Source organism: Taurulus bubalis (genome assembly GCF_910589615.1).
Source record: "Taurulus bubalis genome assembly, chromosome: 1".
Classification (NCBI taxonomy): domain Eukaryota; kingdom Metazoa; phylum Chordata; class Actinopteri; order Perciformes; family Cottidae; genus Taurulus; species Taurulus bubalis.
Genome location: NC_136589.1, coordinates 11,981,368 through 12,006,553, shown reverse-complemented (window position 1 = coordinate 12,006,553; position 25,186 = coordinate 11,981,368). Strand labels below are relative to the sequence as shown.

Sequence of the window (25,186 nt, the reverse complement as noted above, 5' to 3'; positions counted from 1 at the left end):
GACACCGGACATTCCTCTCGTTACTTCATGCACAGAGAAAGAAAAGTCTCGGCTTTAGATTTCAGAAGGAGGTCTTGTTCTGCTCAGCAGGTGGAGCGTGACGACAACTCAGGCTAAAAAATGTCTGCACCCGTAGTCCTTTAAGGTGCCACAGCCAGGCGATCAACTCCAGCACCTCCAACCCTCTGATGCACTTCTAGTTCAAGCATTGAAATCCATAGAGAGCCGGAGGGAGGAGTGGTGGGAAGGAGGGGAGGTGGGGGGAGTTATTTATGAGTGAATGGTTGTCGTCAAGTGCGCTCACTGCTCGGTGGGACACACGTTTCGGTCTTTGCAGCAGAAGTAATGCACCACCACGCCGTTGGGATACCTGGCAAACGCACTGACGGAGGAGACGGAGGGGAGATAAACAAAGGATTAGGACCCGCTGCGTCAAAGCAGATAAACGAACAATTCATCAAAATGTAGAAGAGGGAACTAAAAATGAACAGGGTATGAAATTAACAGCCGCTCAGGGCGAGTCAATAAACACAGAAACACAAAATGAAAATATAATAATCTGATAAAAAGAGATAAGAGTAAACAAATTGAATATGCTGCTGCTATGAACTGTCAGTGTCATCACACCCCAAATGAATGAGGTTTAAGATGATAGCCCTCAACAAGGCAATCAGTAAACTCTCAAGATTCATGATCCACAGATTTATGTTTATATAGATTATGCAATAATAATAAATAGAAAAACAGGATGAAAAAAAAAAAAAAAACTATAAAAAATACAATTTGAATACATAAATTAAATTAAAAAGTTAACGTGCATATTTTCATACTAATGCTCAAATAAAAACAAGCCTGTCTTTTGAAGAAAACAAATGACTCCACTGAGATAGTTACCTGGTTCCTATTTTCTTCTTGCAGACTCTGCAGGTCTTCTCCTCAGTGACGACACATTTCACCTGCTGGTGGAAGATTCGCTCCTCCTGCACCTGAAAACAGAGACAGGTGAGCAGAGACATCTTGCTTCTGTGGCAGAGTTACCTGTGTGGTAGATAACAAGGTTTAAAAAAAAAAAAAATAAAAAAAAATAAAAAAAAAACTACAACCCTTTGTCACTTCAACACAAACCGTCAAAAATACATGATGGCAGACTGAGAACCAAATATTGTGTAAAGGACTCCAGCTTCACCTCAATCACAATTCCCCCTTTTCTTTTCTTATCGGAGCATCATTAGTTCAATTTTAAGTTTCTTTTGGGGATTAATCTAGAATATTTTCTTTCGAAATACCTCTTTAGGCCTCGGAAAATGAATGTCCAACAGAGAGCCATGCCAAAATAAACGTGTTTTATTATTATTACCATAATGAGGGAGAAAGTATGCAAGTGAACAAACGTGGGCGTCGGCTCACACGCAACGAGCAGAGAGCGTGTCGTTACTGGTATTAAAGAGCCACACCAGCATCCAAACAGAGCGAAGTGACACTGGAGCTACATGCTGTGTAATGCTCTGCAGCTGAGCGGCTTAATAACTTTGCAGCCTGTGAAGCCGCCGTTAGCCGCTGAGCTTTCCCTGCTGAAGCACAAGTTAAGGACAAGATGAAGTTTAATGAGGAGGAGACTTTTGCAGGGAAGCTAATGTGACGGTTGTTCAAAGTTGTGTGACAGAACTTGTGTTGTTTCTGCCAGTGACTTATGCAAAAGTTCTCCGCCGCCGTAGACAGAGAACTGATTTATTTCTCAAAAGGATGACAGAGAACACGTCATCATGGAGCAGATAAAAACAGTTTAATTATCGTTGGACTTCGTTCACTCCGAGAGGAAAAATCAATCTTCAATTGACGTGCTCTTAACTAACAGACATGCAAACCTCTGGCCCGGGGCAGTAAACACTGCTCTGTATTAATGGCGGGAACCACTGAACTAAACAACTGAAACATGACAGATTTTCTGTTGATCTAAACAGGGCTCTGTCTTCAGAAAGGAGGCCGTCGCTGTTTATCATCTGGTAAAAGATGTTTCAGTGTAAAACAGACTATTGTATAATGTTTCTCTACTAAAACACCTGGAAATGTATTACGTGACACACAGCACACTTTACATAATACAGTGTGCATAGAACATGAGCTACAAACGGCTCTGCTTCTGCAGCTCTCTGGTTGAGTGTCTTTTGTCCAATTTATCTACGAGTTACGAGTTCAAATTCCTCTCTAATGGTAAACACTTGAACGGTCTTATGATTCTGACAGTTCGTCCTTCAACCCGAGCTTCACGTGTCCCACACCTCCAGCTCTGAAGTGTCCCTGAGAAGGAACTGAATCTCTCTCAGATGAAGGGAAGCGGTTTTGTATTTGACCCCGCTCTGACTTTCACCAAGGAGAAGACTATTAAAACACCATTTCTCTGAGGGAATCAATAAAGTGTCACATTATCTTAATACGAAAGGAGGGCGGAGGCCTTGATTCCTTGTCGGCACGCAATCAGTTCTCGACACTTTTTCTTCAAGGGTGACTTTGGTATTTTTCCAGCAATGTTTTCCAGTATTGAGGGAGGACGCAGCAGATGGCAGCCACTCAACTAGCAGAAATGTAATCACTCGTGGCAACTCTCCGTAAATGTCTGACATCCTAATGGATGCAGGGTCCTTTCCGTAATGTTGACACTTATGCCGTTTTCGCAACGCTTTTTCACCTGACTTTACTTGCTCGACTTTATGTGGTTAATTCACATTTTCGTAACTATTCGCTGCGGAAAGGGGGCGGGGCTTATCTCCGTGGCTACTCTGTGAAAACATTTACCATTTCCGCCAATCACCATTGAAATAACCACTAGTTCTGCTTTAAACTGATTGAGGAAGTCCCACAAACGTCGGAACAGCAAACGCCCCCGTGTCTGGGTTCATAATATTATCCGTAGTCGCACACGGCTCCGACTCCTCCAGGACGAGTGTCTGAATGAAGCCGCTTCCAGCGCTCCTTCAGCGGACCCGCAGCAGTTTGATTCAGTAACGGCAGGATGGCGGCGATGCCGGGCGTAGCTTCTCAACGCCGATTGGCTTTCGCAACTCCGCGTCGGGCGAACTCTTCCGGAGTTGAAATATTTCAACTTCAGCGAAAAGGCGGAAAAGCGGATTTGCGAATATTCGCCTCTATCGCGCCACCCGGCGACGAAAAATTAGCTTTTTCGCAGCCATTCGCGTCTGTTCATTGACTTAACATGTAATCTACTCGCGCGAATATTTCGCAACTCTTTTGGTGTGAAAACGGCATAAGAGCAACAACCTGAGCCCGTCAAGGTAAAAACACTGAGTGGATGCACATTGACGGTGAGGAGTTTCCCAAAGCGAATACTGCAGCCCCATCAGTATCGTAAATGGCCAACGACAATATATGTCGCAACTGACATTTTGATCTATTTTCCTTTAACCACAAAGTAAACACATTCTCCAGGACTTACTCTGAGGAACTCGGCCTGCAGCAGACTCTTCAGCACTTGGTTGCAGCGTTTCCTCTGCGCTTTCTCCTCCAAGACGCTCTCCAGGAAGACCCGGATCTCTCGGATCTGAGTGTTTGCTGGGAGCAGATTGATGGCCTGGAAGACAACAAAAAGAATATGCTTGTAAAACGCAGCTGACCAGACACTATACGTTTTAATTATTACAACTCGTTATTATGAGGAAGAACTTTGAAGATTGGAGGGAATCAGAAACAAATCAACACTCATTTGAAAAGAATAATCTTTAAATGTGAGCATTTTCTTTCTCCTCCAGCTGAGGTGGTAATCTTCATGTTGTGGTGAAACACAGTTGCTGAACTGTATTCAGAGGGAATGCTGATTAAGACTTTGAACAATGTTGTTTCCACATTCATGAGATGCATTATTAAAAAATAGAAGATAAAAGAACATAACTCATTAATCATTTCCAAATGATAATATAAAAAGGAAATGACTTCCTCTTGGAAAAAGTAATTTGCAGCTACATGACTTCTCTTACCTTTAGAAATAAAAATGTCTCGCCTGCTAGCTTCTGTGTGAATGAGGCTGAACACAATCAAGGCCAGAACTCTGGCTATTCTGTTGTTCAATGTAATGTAATTCAATTAAATTAGTACATGGCCTTGTTACACTCAGACAGCTTAGAGTTTCCTGCAGAAACACAACTGGTTAAATAACTAACTGATAGAAATATGCAACTGCACACTATACACCAAATAATATCCATTACAGTTTCATTATTGAATAAGACATGTCCTCTCTGACAGTTAGCCAACCCAGCCACCACTTGAAGTTAGTATCCTCCTTTTCGAAAGCACCAAGAAATTCTAAACAAAATCAAGAATAAAATCAAATCAAATCTGTAAGCCTTCTGTCCTATTTTGGGGATGTTTAGCAGAAGGAGGAGCAGGATCCGGCTGCTGCAACCTCAGTGTTCAGGATGTTTGTTGCTGAAGAGCTGCAGAATTTTAATTCATTTATGTCCTTTGTGCTTAAGTGCCTTTATGGGGCTTCTCATTAGCCAACAGAAAAAGACGGAGGTAGCGCCGGGTAGCTCTTACTTACTGACATACTTGGGAGTTCCCATTTGCTCCCAACAATAAATAAACCTTTACTGAGTTTTGAGACAATAATTTCCGTAGAAATGATTCGTCAGTTGGCGGGAAGTTAATCTGCAACAACTTTGATAATCAATGAATGATTTATGAAGGATACAAAATTAACATTTGCTGTTTCCAGGTGCTCAAATTCAAGAATATGCCGCTTTTTCTTGTTCCGTTTGTAAATAACATAAATATTGATCGATTTGGGTGTCGGACTGTCAGTCAGACAAACCAACAATATGGAGACGTCACCCTGCGTTCTGAAAACTTGTTTCCCACTTCTTTTTTTACATTCATAGACTACATGATGAATTGATTAAAAAAAAACAACCTGCTTCATGTTAGAAGGTTTTCCTGAAGTTGAGTGCAGTCTTGTCTTATGCTCTCTTGGCGAGGCAGAGTCTGGGAGCAAGGCCAGAGGAAATGAAAGCAGGGTGCCATCGAGTCCACGAGCGAGCGCAGGGAGGCACAAAGAAAAGAGCTTCCCGGTTGTGAGAACTAAACCTAAACCCTCACATAAACTTGCAGCGTTCCCCCTTGAGAGGCTCCTAATGCGACATGGCTGTGGTTGAGCACAGATCAGCGGTGCCTTTCACACACAATCACTCCCACTTTAAAAATCACAAAAGTCTACAATTCTTACAACGAGGACATAACTCGTTTGTTTTATGTATTAAAATATTTACAGCGACACAGTGGAGGACTTTTAAAAGACTGCATCTCTGTCGCTTTGAGATAAGATACAGAGAGAGAAAATATACGATCAGCTGAGCGACTGTTTTCTCCCCAATGTGGACCGTGTGGAAAGACGTTTTGCAGCTGGATTGCACTGAAGAAAAAAAAGTGAAGTCGAGAGTTTTGCCATCTAGCATGCTAAATATCTGGACCTATCAGGGAGCTCCAACCAATGAGAGCGCAAGACACGGGTTGAGGGGAAACCTGTCGTGGTCGCCTCGCCTGGAGCCTTCCTGTTGTTCACCTCGGGTGATGGGACGTTTACACGAATAAACATAACACATACCACAGTGGCTGATCTACATCGGGGGAAACAGTACAGATGTGTGAACACGTGCGTGGATGACATCATCATTAAGCATGACTACACTAAGCCCAAGTCCATCCATGCATGCGTTTGTGGGACAAAACGTAGTGTGGAGAGCTCACAAGGGATTCCTTCTGGTTAAGATCCTGAAGTGTCGTGTCACTCCAGCATGCATTGAGGAATTCATCGCTTCAATTGGACAGTCACATAAAAAAAAAGGTGCCGAATTTGCCCTTGAATGATACATCTTCTTTACTAGACGGCATTCGGTGAATTGTGACATGGAAGTTTGACAAGCAAAATAGGTCATCAGCTGGTTTTGAACAGAATGGCTTTTATTAAATTCTTTGCTATTTTGGTTCTGGGTTCAGACGGTTGAAAAAGGTATATGAAAGGAATTTCAACGCAGACGTCCTCTCGAGGGAGATCAGAAATCTCAGATTTTTTGATCTTTTCGATTACAAAAGGCAGCAGCCTGATGTCGTCCCCCCTCTCATCTTGTTCTAAAAACAAACTAAATCAAATCTTTAAATGAGCATTAAGTTCAGTCGCTGCTCTAATTTCACACCAAAATTACTAATTTTGTGCGAGAGTGTGTGTGTCGTCGTAAATCATGTTATTTCATCTCATCTGAATGCAACCTAAACAAGCAGACTTTTATCAGTTACACTTTCATGTCTTGTCGAGTCAGAAATGATCCCTTCATCTGAGCGATGGCAAAGAGTCCGCTCATAATAATAAAGCACTCGGTTGAATTAGAAACTAATTATTGCTTTCTGATTGAATGAGCAGTTGGAAGCACCAGAGGAAATTGGCTGCTTGGAAGTGGAATTCAAGTGTGACGACTTTGTGCTCGTGTCACAAGACTTTCTGCTGCCTCACAAAAGTTAAAGTACGGTTCTGTGTCAACTCAATGCAGTAAACACACGCTACACTCAAAGGAGATCAAATAAGAGCTATTTATGATTACCAGATTTAGTCACCTGAGAGGAATGTGCATGCCGCTCTGTTGTTGTTTACCTTGGTGGTGTTGAGTTTGCTGTGATGCAGCTCCAGGACGCGCAGAGCCGCCTGCAGGTTGGCTTGAGGCTCCGACAGCTCCATCTTGATGGGCCCCAGGCAGTGAACGTCAGGAGGCGACAGGTACATTCGCAGTAAAGACAGATAAACCTGAAGGGAAGAAATCCAGATGTTAGTACTTAAAGTACTATCGGCTTCACAATCTTTTTCACATCACTTGACCAGACGTTTGTCACGAAGATACCGATCAAGGAAAAAGAACACACACACGAACACACACACGAACACACACACACACAAATCAGCCAATAATTATGGGTTTGATAACAAAAGTAGACTTAACGCAAAGGCATCAAATATTCAGTGTCTAAACAGGGATCTTATACACCTCTGACCTTTGCAGAAATAGCAATGATTAATTAATTCCGCCTCCAATCTAATGCCAATTCACTCATCTTCATTTAAGTCATGTTTGGTTGCAGAGTTGAGCAACAATTCACATAACAGACGATGTCAGCTGTCATTTCTGACAAAATAAGGGTGTTCTTTTTTGTCATTGGGTGCTTGAGCCATAAATAATCCATTATATTTGTGTAGCACTTTCTACAAACACAGAGGCACTCAACAGAAGGCAGTCGAGCATACAAAATAAAATAAGTGGCCATAAAATAATAAACACAACAAAAATCCAATAGGCAGAAAAACTCATTATTTTTCAGAAAAATAAAGAAAACCAGGAATCAGAACTTTGAAAGCGACTTACATCTTTATTCCCTTCGACTAAACTGTTGTAATGGCTGTGACAGTATCTGCAGAGCACAAGAGAGAAAATCAGGAGCAAAGACATGAAACATGAAAGTCCTGCCTATGTTCACAGCACAGCAACAAGATAACCGGGATGGCACAGTTAAAATCAGTTTCAGTTGAGGCCCTTAAAAGCTATTTTGCTGCCTTGCAGAACAAATTTCTAAATAAATCTGATTTCGATTTACTTGCCTTCAGAAATGTACAGTTTTGAGCTTGTTTAAATGAATTCTTCATCATTAGTCATATCAGCTGCTGGAGTTAGCAAACGTTTGGCAGGTAATTGGTGTTCATTTCCCACCCGGTTATTCTCCAGGATTCTGCGCTGTGTGCAGAGTACTCACTCTTCGGCCATGCAGGTGTCTTTCAGGATGTGCACATAGATGAAGAGCGCCTGCTCGTGTTTACCCATCCGACCCAGAAGCAGAGCCCGTTCCTCCAGCAGGCCTTCAGGGTAGAAAACAAAGTCAACGGGTGCAAGTTTCACCCTTCAGCTTAAACGTATAGAAGTTGGCTAAAACTTTCCTCTATAACTAAGAACACATGTACATGAGGTAATGGAAAATACATGAAATACTTAGTTTTTCTTCAGTGCATGTTACATGAAGGCCCTTGAGGCTAATTTATTATATTGGGCTATATTAATAAAACTGACTTGACATAAACTGATATTAAAATATTTTGAATTCCTACTGATCTATGTATCAAAAACAACAATTTCCTTCCATACTGCTACGAACATTATTTTCAGTCACAGTTCTTACCATCAAAGGGGAAGTCACTGATGAGTCTGGCTGGTTCATAGCTGGTAGAAATATCCAGGAACGACAGCAGCTTGTTCCTGAACTCTCCCAGATCACCTTCCTCCTTCCCCGCAGCAACAGCTGGAACCCCTACAACAGCACAGAGGTTGTAAATACAGAGTCTGGAGCTGCAAAGATGACTTCCACTCGTTAAACCTTATTAAAAGTGAATAATTGTTGCTTTTCGTAGTCTTCTGCAATTGTGAAATGTATTTATTTGAGTTTTGGACTGGTGGTCGAGCAAAATAAGCAGTTTGAAGTATAGTTGGAGTCTGGGAAACATTTTTCACAATTTCATGAGAAGAAATTGTGAACATGATTGCCAGATAAGTTAATAATTCAAATAATTAAAAAGGTTAAATAAAAAGGTGACAAGGGTAATCATAACAATGATCATCAAATGTTTCAGAAGGGCTTAAAAAAAAAAAAAAAAAAGAAGCTATACAGATCTGAAAAAAACAATTGAATGGTTTTACTTGATTTTTCTGTGCTTCTTAATTAATAAACTATAATTCTTGACTTATGGTACCCTGCTGAGATATAAACCACGTTAATATGGTGTTATGTTCGTATTGTGCACGGCCACGAGGACGTAGCGTGCTTCACATCCTGCCAAAGGTTTTAACACTAATCTACTAATTGACAGTTTGTGGTAACGCACCAACAAAGGCAGGGAAGAAGAAGACTGCTAGCAAGCAAACATGGCAGTAAACCATGCAGGTTTTCAAATAACTAAAATTCAGCTTTGCAAATGTTTTATGAAGGAAATGCACTGGTTTGTTAAAGCTCAGGGATACACACAATGTGTTCTGGTAAGAAACATTGGATGTAAAAATAACTTTTTCTGTTGAAACCTCCAGAAGAAAACTCAAAGCGGCATATTTGAGGTGAACCTGCAAATAGTGCTGATAAAAGATTAATAAATAATTATATAAAACTGAATAATCTCAGAGAAATAGTATCTTAATATCACAGGTAGTGTTCTAAAATATGCTTCATACTTCCTACCTGAAGCAATAACCTGCCTCAAGGACAGATTTATTTATTTAATTCATGGTTTTTATTACTTTATGTCTCAGACAGTAATGAGCAACCCAGGAAATGTAGCCGTCTGACAGGTTCATTTCAATAGACGGTCCCTGGATGATGATTAAAAAGACACAAACAGAGAGAGACGGATGGACTTCATAATACATCCTGACACAGGATTAATGTGTAAAGCAATGAGAGACAACTATCTGGATGAGTAGGCATAGGCAAACCGAAACCAGATGCAGTCACATGAAAATCCTCCGATAAAATAGAATTATGCTCTTTTGGCATTAAGAAGACTTTGAAGCCCAAGGGTCATGTTGCCCTGCAGCTCATATAAAATAATTCACTTTATTTTGTAGCTAGAAATGAATGAATGATAATGATCTGTCAGGTCATCGAATTACATCTGTATCAAGATGGAAACAATAGTTTTTAAAGAGGTAAAAAGTAGCTAGTATAAAACTTGTCATGACTTCATAAGGGCCTGCAGATACTGTGAACTTCACTTCAAATAACTCCAGTTTTCTCTTACTCGTACCTTCTGGCAGTGAGTTGAGGTACTGTTTCATGAGGCCTTGGACCCTCTCCAGGTAGAGCTGGATCAGCACATTGTGAAACTCCGGGCCCTTATCGTCCCACACGTAAATGATGTGCTCTAAATATGGGATGGCGAGCTCCTTAAAGCCCTCCTTCAGGAAGTTCAGCACCTTGTCCCGGGGCAAAGTCTCCACCTCGGTCAGGTCCTCTGTGAAGATCTGGACAGGAAGAGAATAGCGTTAGAAACCTACAGGAGAGCTTTCTGTACGGTAAGTGGACATAAAATACACTGAGACTTTCTACAGAAAAGGCCATTGTCACTTTTATAACTGGTTACGTGAATTCAAGAAAAGTACAAGATTTTTGACATTGCTGACCAAAGAAATAAAAAATGTAAAGCAGTTGACAACATTCATATAGAACTAAAACCAATAACTCTGAACTCTTCTCGAATGTTTTGTGTCCCACCTTCAGGCCATCCTCAGGACAGATCTTCAACACCCAGGGAGAAAACTCAAAGATTATTCCCAAATTCTCCACTCCTGTGTATGGGGGAGATTACAGGAGAAAAGAGAGTTTAACTCCAGAAGAAGACGCTCAGAGGAAAACAAGTAAAGAACAAAGCAGATGATCACACTCATAATGGGTTTCAGAAAACTTCCTTTCAAGGTGACACATGCAGCATTTAGATTTAGAGTTATTGGCTCAGCCAGAGCTGGGCAATAAGGCTGAAAGATTTGATCAAGATAATGAAATCCATATTGCATTATAATACTACTATAATATGTAGTATATGCTTCTTCTGGTAAATGGAAAAAGAAAAAAGAAAAAAGACACCAATGTAGTAGAGCTGCAACAATTACTCCGTCAAATCAACAGAAAATAAACTAGCGACTCTTTTGATGATATTATATTATCTGGCTCAGATGTTTTGATGATTGATTTGTCTCCCATGGAGCCAAATCCCAGACTGCCACCATCTTGAAAAATGAACTTTTGAACCAGAGCACCTAGAATCATGTATGAAGACACTTTTTGTTTCCTCCATGTAAGTCGAACACAAAGATTCCGATTAATTTTTCATCATTTTTACCCAGAAATCCCAGATGGCCACTATACAGTAGAGTGAAAATTCAATTTACACCTACCAACTCCGACCTATGTCCGAGTGGCGGCGCTTCAGGGACAGGTGGCGTACTAGATACACCAAGTAGGTGGCGCAGAGGCGGTGTTGGCGTAAGCTGTCTGCATCTGGAGAGACACGAATCACCGATTTGTTCTTCAATCTCCTCCGTTTCCATGCACGGACTTCCCCTTGCCTTAGAAATGTAGCTGCACAATACAGTCCGTTGTCTCCTCAGTCACAACGCCATGGCAGAAGGCTGTCTGCTTTCACCCTTGGCAAATGTCAAGTGTCTGCTCAGAGGGTCATGTGCACAGAGGGAGAACACTCGATCTTGCAAGAGATCCAAGTCGAACAGATCCAAGTCGAACAGAAAGGAGTCAAACTCATGCATGCATGAGACCAGGTCCTGCACGCGCTGCTCGCCTACGTTTTTGGCCACAATCCATGTGCGTCCTCTTGGCTTCGGTTGGGCTGGGCGTTGCGAGATGTACGGATCTGGGCCACATTGTTCCCAATTGATGAGTGCAGCTGCTTCTTATTCGAGAGGATGGAGATCCAGCCAGAATTCTTTTTGCTGCCCTCGTTCACTTGTACACACAATCCACATGTCCCAGGCCATGTTGGAATAGGGGTTGACTGTGATGGACTAAGTGAAGTGAGCATGAAGGAATGCGAGCTGATCAGCAGGGAGAGCTGTCAGCATTGCCAAGAAGTCAGTTAGCCGCCTCCCATACCTGCTGCTGTCATGCGCAACCATCCATGGCAGCATGGTGCACAAAGAGCTGGCAGACTCGTCCATGGTCAAAGTTTAAATATTTGTTTCAATCTTGGTGCTTCAAACATCATTAAAAAAGGTAATGTCATGATCTACCAGAGAAAATTATCAAATGTTGTTTAGAAAGTATTAAACTGTACTTTAAAAAGGTGTATTCTAAAAGACATGTTTCACTGAAAAACATCTTACCATCCTGTTCAAAAGTTACTGTATTGGATGGCGGGGGTCTTAGATTTCTGGGTCGAACTGATGTAAAAATCCTTGTTGTCGACTTTCACGAAAAAGTGTCTTCATACATGATTATAGATGTTCTGGTTAAAAAGTACATTTTTCGAGATGGAGGGACCAGGGGGAATTTTTTTTTATATTAAAAAAAAGGTCCATAGAAGTTAAATCTTTAAATAATAAACACAAACAATCTTTGGTTTTCATGTTAGTCGGATAACACAATTAACATAAAAAGATGTCACTTGAGACATTTTTCTGACAGTTTATAGAGGGAACAAGTATGCAATCAATCACGAAAACAATCAGCAGATTAATCAATAATATAATGTAAAATATCTGTCGTTAGTGTACAGTAGTGTACAAACAAATCCGGACTAAAATAAAAAGGAAACGGAATAAGTAATATTCCACAAGAAAATAACGTGTTGTTGTCTTGACCTGAATACGTTTGAGTACCAATGTTGAAAACATATATTTGTGATGGATGGTTTGTTTGCACTGTTTTTTTCCAAACCATAATTCCAGTTATAAAGGCTTTTTTTGGGGGCGTCATTTGTTTGCAGTTGGTAGGAGGCAGACCATTTTTGCTGCATAATGCATCGCCACCATTAACAAATTGAACCCCTGCCAAAGAGGTTGAAAGCCTTCACTCGGCTTTTGATTATTTTTTTTTCTTCCCACCAGGTTTTATCTCACAGCAATTTACTGGATTGTTCCAGAGTTTAACCACATTGAAAGGCTGATGGGAAGAAACAAAAAATACCTACATACATATGGAGTGAGATCTTCTCATTTAATCAATGACATATGAAAGACTACAGACCATGACATGCGACAGAATACATATTTTACATTTGATCCAACATCCACGATCAATCAGGGTGAAAGTTTTCTCAGAGCCACTCCCAAAATTTCCCAACAAATCTAGCGGCGATGACAACTTTGACGCTCTTAGTTACGAACAGATTGACGGGGAGTTGGCCGCTGGCCCTTACCCAGTCTCTGGAGGTACTGCACTGTTCGCTCGTGGCCCTTCAGCGGAGAGTTGGCCTTGGTGGACTGGTCCAGCAGCACCTGCAGAGCTGGTGAGGAAAAATGAAGGGAGGTGAGTGAGAGTAGTCTGAGGGATGGAAAGCAGCAAAGTCATCTACTCTGTGGTGTGCCCTTCATTACATAACTCGTTAACAGAAAAGGGGATGGAGCACATGCACAGTGTTAATTGCTGGACGGAAACAGCTGGTTTGAATTGAGGGGAATCAACTCGAGCAGCTTGACATCAGAAGCATGATTTGCAGCGGGTCAATTGAAACCAGCCACGCTCACAGCAAGAACAGCCCAGAATCTGCCGAGGTATTCCGCTAGAAACCAAATAACATTAAGACAGCTCTGATCTACGAGGATGACGAGTCAACCGCATGCAGGAAACCTCCTCCGAGATAAACTGTGTGGCCTGACACAGCTGGTCCACGCTGCGCCCACAATACAACTTTGTGAGAGGCACAGAGCTTGTTCCTATTGAATTTAAAATATAGTGTAACAATTAAAGTACAACGGCTCCTGTATTGGAATCGGGAGGTAACGAGGAGGCCGCTGACGAAGGCCGAGCTAGGTCTAGCATCAAGTGATCCATCATTTAAATACTAAACCCCAAACTCAACATCTAATTTGAAAATGAAATTGGGAACGGATGTTTCATTGCGTTTCATTGTTGGGAGTTGTCATGCTGAGGCCTGCAAAGGATGAACCACATTTTGATTAATAAAGTGGATCATGGTGGTGGTCATCTATTCTATTGACTTTCCATTGTCTGCTCCATGAGGATGAATAAAACATATCAAAGTCAGCAAATTGAGTTTTCCTTTGAAATATGAATGAAAGTGCAGCTTTATCTATTCAAATATATCTATTAAAAATCCTACTTTCCAAATTTTGAGCAGCAAAATATACTTCAAGCAGTAAAAGGGACTAATTGAGAGCGTTTTATCATTAAATATATCATTGCTGCAATATTATTACTGATGCACTTAGACTTAGAACATTTAAGCAGCATTACAATGTCACAACTGGTTGAAGTCAAGTTAATTCTAGCGAGTTTAATCTACATTACTGCATCATATTTTTATATGTAAATCTTAAATTTGAAAAGTAACTGGTAACTGCAGCTGTCATGTAAATGTACAATAAAGTAAAATGTACAATAAAAAAAATACAACTATAAAGTAGCATAATCTTTAAATACTGCCTCAAAAATAGTATTTATGCACATCTGTGGTTTTTACGTACTTTTAAACAAAATTTAGATCATTTAGAAAATATATAGAGACATGATTCCCTTTAACCAGGGCAGCAAAACTCATTCAGAGACAAATATATGATGTATCTCGTATCAGAAGGTACTAAAAATCGTAATGTCATTGGTCAAACTTTGTTTCTTTATTCGAACAATATTCAACATTTGTTCGAAAACCAAAAGATTAATCTTGTTTTTTCTTGCCGGTCCTTTGAAAAGGCTACCGTCTGTTAAACAATTAAAATACTTGGAATGTTTGCAGCATTTTTCTTGCAGGATTAATCAGGGTTTGTTGGAGTTTACCAGGTTGGTGGTTAAATGAAGGTTAGGGCACATTTATTTCGAATAACCATGAAGTTCAGTCTACTCATCCAAATGAGAGAGATACAGAAAGGGAGAGAAAACCAAAATAAACTCCATTTAAAAAACAGAGCTTAACTGTTCCTTCAGGTTTATCCTCTTAATGTTTGGTTCTTGTTTCTCACCATCATGTATTTTAATACGAGTTGTGGCTTCTACTTGCTTATGCAGCTTAAAATGTCCGCTTATCCATTCATGCATAAAAGCCTATTTGAACTTGCACATGAACTCAACAGAGCAAAATATCTGACAGTTTTCCAGGAAAGCCACAACAGCTGAAGGTGTACAAATCCACACCATCTCAAATTAATTATTACGCTCCAAATCACACAAATGGAATTCAAACTGTTTAAGAAGCACAGTTCAGTACAAATACACAAATAAGGACTAACGCATCAGGCAACATGTTTGGAGACAGAGCTGGATGAAAAGTGAAAATCCTCTTGAAGTAAGAAGGATCAAGAAACTGCAGAAAATGTCCCACAAATATTTTGATGAGCATGAAATAAAAATATCGCAACCTTAAACTGCTGACAAGAAAATTCAATTTTGCTGTAAAAAACTACAGGATTAACATCTTTAGATCTCAAATCACTGCCTACTCAAGGTTGAAAAGAGTAACGCCTGCACATTAACTGCAAACCACAAATGTATTTTTATGGACTCGTATTGATTCAATGTGAAGTAAAGTCTTAAACAACCAAATGCATATACACTAATTAACTGTGATTATTCCTAAACTTGTTCAGGGTGACCCAACAAAAAGAGTCCCAAAACTGTTAAAGTGAAGATGCAACTTGTTTAGGTTCCACAAACGAGATCCCACTGGGAAGATTAGATCCCTACAAACATACGCAGCTCACAGGTGGTACCAGCAGGCAGCGGAGCCGTACCTTTCTGGTGCAAGCCCTTCTTCTCATAGAGAATGATGAGCTCACTGTACTTGTGGGCCTTCTTCAGGACGTACTCGCTCTCCTCTATGTGGCAGTGGTTGTTTTCCAGACGAAGGAGGGGGGACACCATGGCCACGTTGGTCTAAACGGGGCAGAGTGGGATAGGGTTATAAAACATGAACGGATTGGCTCCTTTCCGCTTCACAGATCATCATATAATTTAAATGATCTGGTGCAGGTGTTGGCACTCAGTAGCACACATTGTTAGAGGAACTCAAGTCACTCTTAAGTCATCCCTCCAGCGGGATCTGGGTCTGCCCTTGGAGTTCCTGATTAAATGGTGCTTATTATACCTCCAAAGAGAAGCACCTGGTGGCATTTTCCCTGGATGCCACATGGACTGACTCGTCTAAATGTTTCAGAGCAGCAGAGACACTTTGAAGACTGTTTTGCCACTCACACAAAGCCAAATGTCTCTGTGGAGAAACTTACTTTGGCTGCTTGAATCTGTGATCTCATTCCAGCACAAGTTACAGTTTTCTCACCATAGAAGAGGTTTGACACGCAGTTTGCCTGCCCGGGCATCTGCCTCCCTGAATCAAACACCAGACCCACATTACTGCAGCTACTAGGACATTGCTTTTAACTGCAACTTCAAAGTATATCTGCAAATGAGCTGCCGAACACAGAACCAGTTTAGCTACGTGGGAGGTAAAGTTAACCTCCTAAAGTTGGTGCCAACTTCTGTGAGGATTTACTTCCTTGTGACATGAAACTGTTTTTCTCTCAGCGGACGGTGAAAACTGCCAAGTTCATTAGAGCCCAAAATAAAAATAGATCAAGACAAGAGTATTGAATGGCATTAAAGAAAAGAGAATTACAAAAATAAGGTTGTTTGAAAAAAATATTCTCAAGAATTAAAAAAAAATGTATAATCCATTGTGTGAGGAAAATGTGACACCTTGTGACAAAACAACTGCATTCAATTATTTTATATTTGGCTTGTTTAAACGTACACATTATTTTACTTCCTTTAGTATTACGATTGTAATATATATAAATATTATATAAAAAATCTTGAAAAATTATTTTTTTTAAGGATAGTAGATCAGTAAAGAGCAACACACTGAATTATTAATATCAAGTAATAATTGTTCAAAAGTGGCAGTTTGGAATGAAATGTCTCCACTTTTAGAGAAAGAAAAGGACGATTGCCTTACATGCAGGTAACACTTCAGCAGGGTGGTGTCAATGATCTGCAGGAGTTTTTTGCGGCTCTTGATAGTAGGCGTGCCCTCCATGAGCGGTGACGTTATAGAAGGGTCAGAGTCATTCAGCTGTTTCACAAGGTGGCTACGTTTCTGTGAGGACGAATGAGAAGGGATTAATATTGTACATCCCTTGATTGACCCCAATTACCTTGATCATCACCCTTGACATGCTTTTACCACTAATCGTCTCTTGTGTTTTTGATAATCCTCCTCTAGATTGAGCCTCATTCAAAGCTATACAAATAGATGTCTGACAAAATGTATCACTTCCATCATGCACTCATACATCACACACACCTGTGTGAGATAATCGATGAGAGCGAGATGAGCCTTCTCCAACTCTGCCACGGACAGAGTAGGCAGAGGGTTGGGGTAGTGCAGCTGTTTGCGGTAGTCTGCAGGGAGCAGGTCTGGGTACAGCCCAATCACATGGGTGGGATCTGCAGCGCACACAAGGGGGGATTTGTCACACTTTCATTCCACTTGTGAGATACTAGAGTTTGTTTAGTAGCCTTTGATTAAAAAAAAGTTAGGAAAAAAAAAGAAAAAAAAAAAAAAGTTATTTGGGGACAGTTTTTGAAGTTCACGCAAAACATTACCACAAAATATCCTGTAAAATCAAGAGCTCGTTAGAGCAAAAGCCTGTCATCATTGTGGAATCAATTATCTCACACACAGAAGATGTGACATCACTACATGTAACTGTTATATTTAACACAAATAGTTCCATCAATATACACGGTAAGCAACAGATGTGTAATGAGGTCAAGAAAAGTACACAGAATAATTGTTCATATCATTATGGCCAGATTCACCTTAAATAGGCTCCAATACATAAACATTGATCATGAGAATAAAATGGGAGAACGTTTATCACACTGAAATAAACCGAACACCTCGTCAAAGTTGACAACAGTATTTACTTTTTAGATGTTTAAGTGATGGGCCCTCGCTCTATGTAATGAATAGTAGCCACGTGTTACAGGTTATAATAAATAAAATAAATAATACAACTTGTGCGATTAGAGCAAAGTCTTACAAATTGAACAGACAGAAATCAGTTGTCTGGACACACACACACACACACACACACACACACACACACACAAACAAACAAACAAACAAACACACACCTACCTGTGCCCAGTTTAGCAAACACCTGCATGGAGTCATCAAATCTCTTCTGGCAAAACAGATTGAAGGCATAGAGATTCTGGATGTGATTTATCTGCTGTTTCTTATCACCGTCTGAATCATCCTTCATCTTCTTGGTGAAAACAAAAATATAATTAATAAAAAGCAAAGAAAATGTATCATGCTACAATTAATCTTTATAGAATGTGAAACCCACACGAATGGCCTTTATTATTATTGAAAATACCCCTGGATAGTTAGATAAGCGGACGATAAAACACAAAGCCGTTTAAACATACTGCTCCGAATCAAGATAAGTGATGCTTGTGTTCCATCCTGCGAGCTAAAGCACCAATTGAAACTTGAGGAATAAATTAGGTTAAATAGTGAAGTGGTTGTGCTGCTCACCGCCAGCTGAAGAGCCAGCTCAAACTGTTTGTCCTGAAGGAGCTGCCGGATCTGAGTGGCGATAGATACGGGTACCAGGCGCCACACAAAGTGGTTGCTGGCAACATACACAATATTTTGCCTGCGAAAGTTAAGAGAAAAAACAAGATTTTAGAGGATAGGTTGGAACAAACATGATTTATTTGTGAGGAGGAACTCACTATCATGAGATATAGAGACAGGTGAGAGCAACGCATGCCTGTGTTCTTTTAGGATGCTACATACAGCAACCAGACTCGCAGCCATGAAAGTGCCACCATTCTTTATCGAGTCTGTAACTTTAAGCCCGGAGCCACTGCAGCCTTTTCTTTCTTTTTTATACCTCAAACATACTGCAGTACTGAGCTGTATTTCTGCTACCATGACGAAATAAAAATCTTGGTATAATGTGAAAAAAAATCTTATTGTTAACATCCTTCTCACATTATTTTTCATGCTATCATGACACTGTATTTTCAAGTTCAAATTATTCAGTTTTTAGAAGAACCTTTTCTTGTTATAACAGCATATTATTATTACTATTATTAGTAATTATAACATGATACGTTATGATAGTGTTATACATTGGTATGTTGTTATAACAAGACACTTCCATATGGAAACACAAAACTCAATATTTTCAAATTCTTGGAGCGGTGCAATAATGCAGCCAGTAAAAGTTTGGGCTTCTACTGAAAAGTAAACAGCGAATGTCCTAAAAATCTGTTGGCGCTGTAATTCAGTCAGAATTAGGTATCATAAAATCCTTTACAGATTACGAGACGACACGACTTCCCACTGCCTCACCCTGCTGAGGTGATGAAGCGAGGTCTCTGCAGCTCCACACTTTGCACCAGCAGCCTTGGCTCGAAGGTCCGGATCTCCACGTACCGAGGAAGAACAGCTATGATGTACGGAGGCTGGTGCTCTGGGAACATGTGGAAAGAGGCAAGAGTGTAAAACGACAACCAAAGCAAAACTGCCACAGGTGGGTTTGAGACATAAAAATAAAAAAATAACTTCCGAAAGTGATTGAATGTCTGTAGGCTGAAATAGAAACGTTTTTAAGTTAATACATGAGTCAACAGGTTGGTTTTCAGGAGGAAGAGGTTTTTTTATTAAATTTTTCCTTTATTTGGAGAAGAGACAGACAGGAAATAAGTGGAGAGAAAGAAGAGGGTTGATATGGAACTAAGGTCCTCTGCTGGAAACGTATCAGGCATGTCACCGTTTTGTGGCATGTGCTGTAACTTTTTGGTGACCAGGGCTCTGCAACAATATAATTTGTTGCAGAATGGACATCCTCTTTATTGCTCCTCATCTACCATGTATTATCTATCGTTACGTCCATCGACATATCAGAGAATAAAAATAGCCAATAGTAGGCGCAATTGTTTCAGCTCTAATAACGACTCTGGGTTTTGAAATCCACCTGGCCCGAACTCTGTGTCTTGAGTGCAGGTGCAACAGTTGCGATTATGGAGGGAAGTCCTTGAGGCTAACAGGGCAGGAAATCCAGCCGGAAACAGCCCTCTAGACAGGCCTGAGGTTAGACTCAGGACATGAGAGGGCCACAGGCCCTCCGCTCCAGCCACGAACAGTTAGATGCATTTCAAACTGACCACCACTCGTCCTCTGCTGATGCACGCATGCCAAAGCCACAATGTAGAATATATCAAAAAGAGGAAATTGCAAACTGTATAAAAACCACTGCTTCATTTCCCCTCCATATTGTTTCTACCTGCGTTCCAATAAGCACAGGAGCCTTTTAAAAAGAAAAAAAAAGAAAAATCATGAGATCTTCATCTGTCTCACTTCTGTTACAAAGCTCATTAGTAATCCAGACATGCGGTGTCTTAGTCATGGGGTAAACAATGATGTATAATGTATGAGGTATCTAAAAGGATGTTTCCCCTGCTGACATGTGGAAAACAGTAGCACAGCTCAGATGGAGTGGGAAGAAAGAAAGAAAAGAGAAAAAAAGTCAGACAGCAGCTGGATGGCAGCAGATGACGATGGCAGTATTTAGGCCAAATGCTTCATCGGGTGTTTGTTTTAGTACCGCGTTACTATGTGAACAAACTTGTTCAATCGCTGTCACAAGAAGAGAATAAACTGTCAACGTACATACCAGCCAGTGAAATCAAAGAGCAATATACTGAACAATTTATACAGATGAAGTAAACGCTGCATATGATGAAACAGCTCATGATTAACCGAAAGGAACTGAAACTTATTTCAATGATTGAAAGTTCCCTAAAGAAAGAAGAAGGACATTCATCTCAGATTATTATCACACTTCTGTTAAATGAGTTCCAATAAAGTTATTTTAGTTGCCGACTGTTTCTCTAATTTGTGTGTGAGAAAGAAAAACCTGCAGACAAATTTGATGGCATTCCCAGCTTGCCCTCAGTCCTGAATGCGCTATAAAAAATGCGCTATATGAAAACCTGGCATTTCTTTGTTTTGTCCACTGATGTCTTTTTCTCTTGCCAGTGCAGAAAGGTATTATCATGGCCAAACTCTTTAATATCAGTAGCCTAATAAGTTGTTGGAGAGAATGTCTTTTAGCAAAATGAATAGATGCTTACTTACTCCAACAAAATATATGTTTATCAAGCTGTGTCTAACATGGCTATGTTCAGTTTGTGTAATGTCATGACATTTTTTAGAAAGAGTGATTAAAAAAAAAGAAAAAAGCACATGGTTTTCTCCATGAGTGAAAACGACTGCCAGGGGTGACACAATTTGGCCAACACTTTCGGTGTTATCTGGAAACTAACACACACAGAGATGAGAGATGTTTTTTAGCTCTTGTTAGTCAACATGTGTGTCCTTTTGACTTTGCTGTTAGTTCTTGTCAATATCGAAGTTAGCCCCAGCAAAAACACAGCGACTTGCATTGGGTATGTAGTAGTTCATTTCCAATATAGCAGAAATAGAATGGCTTGAGCAACTAATTATTGTATTTCTACAAGAAAGTGGACACATGTAAACATAACTCAGAGTAGAATACAACATGTCTCACAGGATTAGCTGCTGTGCATCTTTCTTACCCATTGCTATTGGGATGTCTGTCCAGTTCAGGGCACACTTCTGGGTGCAAACGCCCTCTTCATTTAGCACTACAGTTAGGTCATCCTGGCCAACAGCCACCTTCCCATCAGCCAGTGGGGTAACCAGAGGCTCCAACTGTTTCCCGGTGGGGAAGAGCTCCTTGAGGGAGCACCGGCCATCCATCTGATTAACAGGAAAAAAAGTGCGAGTGAGTCAGAACAGCCTATTAATAACTTCATCTGTAAGGTCAAGTGAACAGTGCTTTAGACAAACAATAATAGACAAAACACATGAAAGAAAACAATAACACAACCAAACGTTAGTTGATCATAATAATAACAGGAGAAATGTATACTACTACAACCCTACTTCTTAATTGTTCAGAAGTGGTATAAAAAGATAATTTTACAGTCATACTCATTCCAAAACCTGTTCATGAAAAGGAAATGAAAATTCTCCTTCACAGAGAATAAAATAATTAAGCTGGATCAGTGGAACAGTCCAGCTCAGTCCACATAGCCATGAACTGCAGAAGACTGCAACTTGTGCTGTGTTTTTTTTTTAACACTATTTGAACAAACTGAGCATACAGATGGTGTTTCAAGTGGTTTCTTTTGATGTTCTGATACTTTGAAACATCTCTCCCCATTAAGGAACACACTACAAACCTTTTACAGCCTTCTTGCAGAGTATCACTTTAAGTTGTTGGTAGCTACAGATAAGTAAAGGTGAATATAAAAAGGCGTATTGTTATCCATTCCTGTGGCACATACCCGAATGAGGTAATAGTCTCGCTTGAAACCAACGCATATGGAGTTTTCACACCAAGCCATGGACTTTGGAATATCTGGTGCACTAAAGTCCCCCTGACAGACAAAAAGAAAACATCAGGATGCTTAAATGTATCAAAGGATTGGAACAAAAACAAACTGTAAACTTGGATCATACTGTAGTGGGAAAGTATATTTAATTGTACCTGCAGCTCGTGGAACTCTCTGTCCTTCCAGTAATACAGTTGGAGTTTCTTTTTCACTGCAACACACATTCTCAACCTTTCCTCTCCTGTGCTGGTTTGCTGAAAATAAAAGCAGACAAGATATACAATTCATTCAGTTCAAAATATGAGTATAACACAGAAATGTGGAAACAAAAGGAAAACAATGTGAATTATACCTTCTTTTTTTATGTTTCAGCCTATTAACCGTTAATGTTTTATCAATATTACCGCTATAGTAGTGCTGAACATTTTTAAAACATGCTGCACAAGTTGTAGTCATATACATGTTTCTTCCTGTCTGCAACATGCTGATTAAGGAAAAGATACACTCTCTGCTAATCTGCATTTAGGATTGTAACTACTCGTATGTCTCTTGCTTATTTACTTTTGCTAATTCAAGTGCTACTAAAGCATTACCAAAGAAATTCTAAATGAAAGATTAAATATCTTAATCCGTGTCAATCCTTATCTTTTTTACCGCACTGAAATAAATATACAGAAAGGGTTGACTGAAATGTAGAAAACACACATTTAAAATGAATGTGAAAGATACTAGTGCACTGCAGGGAACAGTCAGCACAAGCAGTAATATAAAAACTGACATAAGTAATATATACTCTACTTGGTTTGCAGTAAATTAGTCTAGAAACATTGGTTATGACGCACTCCAAACCACTTGATAAATCTGATCTGAATAAAATAGCCACAGTCAAAGCTGCCTGGTTGCTCTTAAACAGTCCACTCCTCTATAATTGTAGTACTTTACATATTGTATAAGTGAAAGTTGGATGGGAACCAATACAAATGCATGAATAAGATAGCCGTGCTGTACGGTAACAATACTGCAGGCATTGTGTCTAAAAGCTGCAACCATAAAAAGGACTGTAACTGACCTGCAGGTCACAGGTGAAGAGCGTGGCTCCTTTGGCTTTGGACACCACAGTGATCTGCTGGAAGGTCAGGAGGTCATGGACGTGGATGTTGTTCTCTGCAGGAGAAAACAGATTAATAGAATGACAATGAACGCTGTGCTTTGACACAAAAAGATTGCATTTTAAGGCTGAAAAGGCTTACATGTATTGATTTATTAGTGAGAGAAAACTTACCAAGAAGACTGACAAGAATTTTATACTGAGAGACAACATAGAGCTGTAGAAAGAAAAAGAGAAATTTTTAACCAAATGAATCCAACATCAACCAGATGTGAATGTCGACATTAACAGTACATCACACTGGCTAAGAACACACTCGAGCTTGTTTGTTTCACCCAGACCTCCTGTTGTGTTTGCCACTATCTGAAAGCATGACATGTCTTAACTACACTGATACAATTTGAAGGTTGTTCTGAGCCATCCTAATCATATCAATCAAAGACTGTGGTTCATTGGTAGAGAAGGGTCGTCCTTCAATCAAAGGATCGGTGGATCGATCCCAACTCCGCTAGTACATGTCGATGTGTCTTTGGGCAAGACACTTAACCTTGATTTGCCCACGCAGGCTGTTCCTGCGGTGTGTGAAGGACAATACAGTATGTAGTCCTAGAAATCTGAATGTATTAGAGTTGTAATGCGCTTACCAGACTTCAAATGCCAAAATTAGTCTAAACCTCCTCTTAGCTCTTATCTACCTGCTGAATCTTCTTTGAGAAGTTCTTATTGGACTTTTCCAGTGTCACCTCGAACCGGTTGGTGCCTAAAGAGAAAAGAGACATCAGAAATGATACCAAACTTATATTTGAAGCAGGAAGCATTACATCTGCAAATACACAAGGAATCAGTTGCACCACACATCTCCTCTGCGCTTCCTACCTGCATCCTTCTTTATTCTGTAGAGAAGAAGATGCCCTGGCTTTGTTCCCACAAGCAGCCAGTCCTCTGTGGAAGGAACAACTTAAAAGAGTCAGGGTCTGACAGTTGAGAAGAGATCAAACACATATTTTCAGTCACGTCAGTGGTGAAACTATTCATCCCTCCACCTGAGACTGTATCTCAATAAAAGCCAAGAGGAACAACAGAACAAAAATAGTAGCTTTCGGGATACATAAAGTGTCAACAATTTACCCCAGGCCGCAAGACAGTCGATCTGAAGAGGAAGCTTCTCCAAAATAGGCACCGGCTCATACGCGTCATGCATCTTGAAGCAATACTTTTCAGTCACAGACCGCTCGGACGGCTCGATTGAACGGAGAGTTTACGCCTGTCCCGGGACAACAGCTGACTGACCGGCCGCTGATTAGTCTCGTCAGGGTGGCACGTCTTCATGTGTCGCCATTAACCGACCGAGCAGCTAGCTCTCCGATCAAAACAACAGCTGATTGTTAGCCTGCTAGCTTAAAAGTTAGCAAGCAACGGCTACATTGTTCCCTGTATCTCTGTACCAACTGAAGCCCGAGCAACGGCAGTCCGTTATTTGTGTCGATAAACACAAACACAACCTTTAGTTAACTTAATACAAATAGGGAGCACTGTATCAGCCGTTGCGGTTAGTTTTCGCTAGCTTCTCGCTACTTCCCCCAGTTGTGTTGACGACGGCTGCGCGAGGCTATGGAGGGGTTTGACAGGCACGTGACAGAAGTCAGCGAACTCACGAGGACCGTATTAAAGGGGCAGTGACTACGTTTGTGCTCGTGGCTGAATCAGTGCTGTTCTGTTTATATATATATATATATATATATATATATATATATATATATATATATATATATATATATATATAATTTTATTTTTTTTTATTGAAGAAAAACAAGTGTAAATGTTGCAGTTATTTTGTTAATTATCTGTAGCATGACAACATAT

At 40.3% G+C, this 25,186-nt stretch overlaps 1 protein-coding gene across 2 annotated transcripts; it reads right to left on the bottom strand.

Moving 5' to 3' along the window:
• Positions 1–72: 72 nt before the first annotated feature.
• vps39 (VPS39 subunit of HOPS complex) lies at positions 73–24,524 on the bottom strand (the record flags this gene model as incomplete). 2 transcript variants are annotated; one of them, XM_079216553.1, is made up of 24 exons in its annotated part: positions 73–382; positions 895–986; positions 3,452–3,586; positions 6,656–6,805; positions 7,419–7,464; positions 7,804–7,906; positions 8,224–8,343; positions 9,830–10,052; positions 10,303–10,376; positions 12,959–13,045; positions 15,507–15,648; positions 16,727–16,867; positions 17,075–17,217; positions 17,915–18,044; positions 18,320–18,440; positions 19,145–19,265; positions 21,394–21,577; positions 22,168–22,260; positions 22,371–22,469; positions 23,285–23,379; positions 23,498–23,540; positions 24,019–24,083; positions 24,200–24,265; positions 24,452–24,524. In XM_079216553.1, 24 exons carry the CDS (start codon positions 24,522–24,524, stop codon positions 301–303), a joined length of 2,628 nt encoding a protein of 875 aa, XP_079072679.1. In that variant the 3' UTR covers positions 73–300. The 2 variants fall into 2 exon arrangements, with proteins under 2 accessions (XP_079072679.1, XP_079072678.1); XM_079216552.1 differs by having other exon boundaries at positions 8,224–8,352; positions 9,836–10,052.
• Positions 24,525–25,186: the final 662 nt, after the last annotated feature.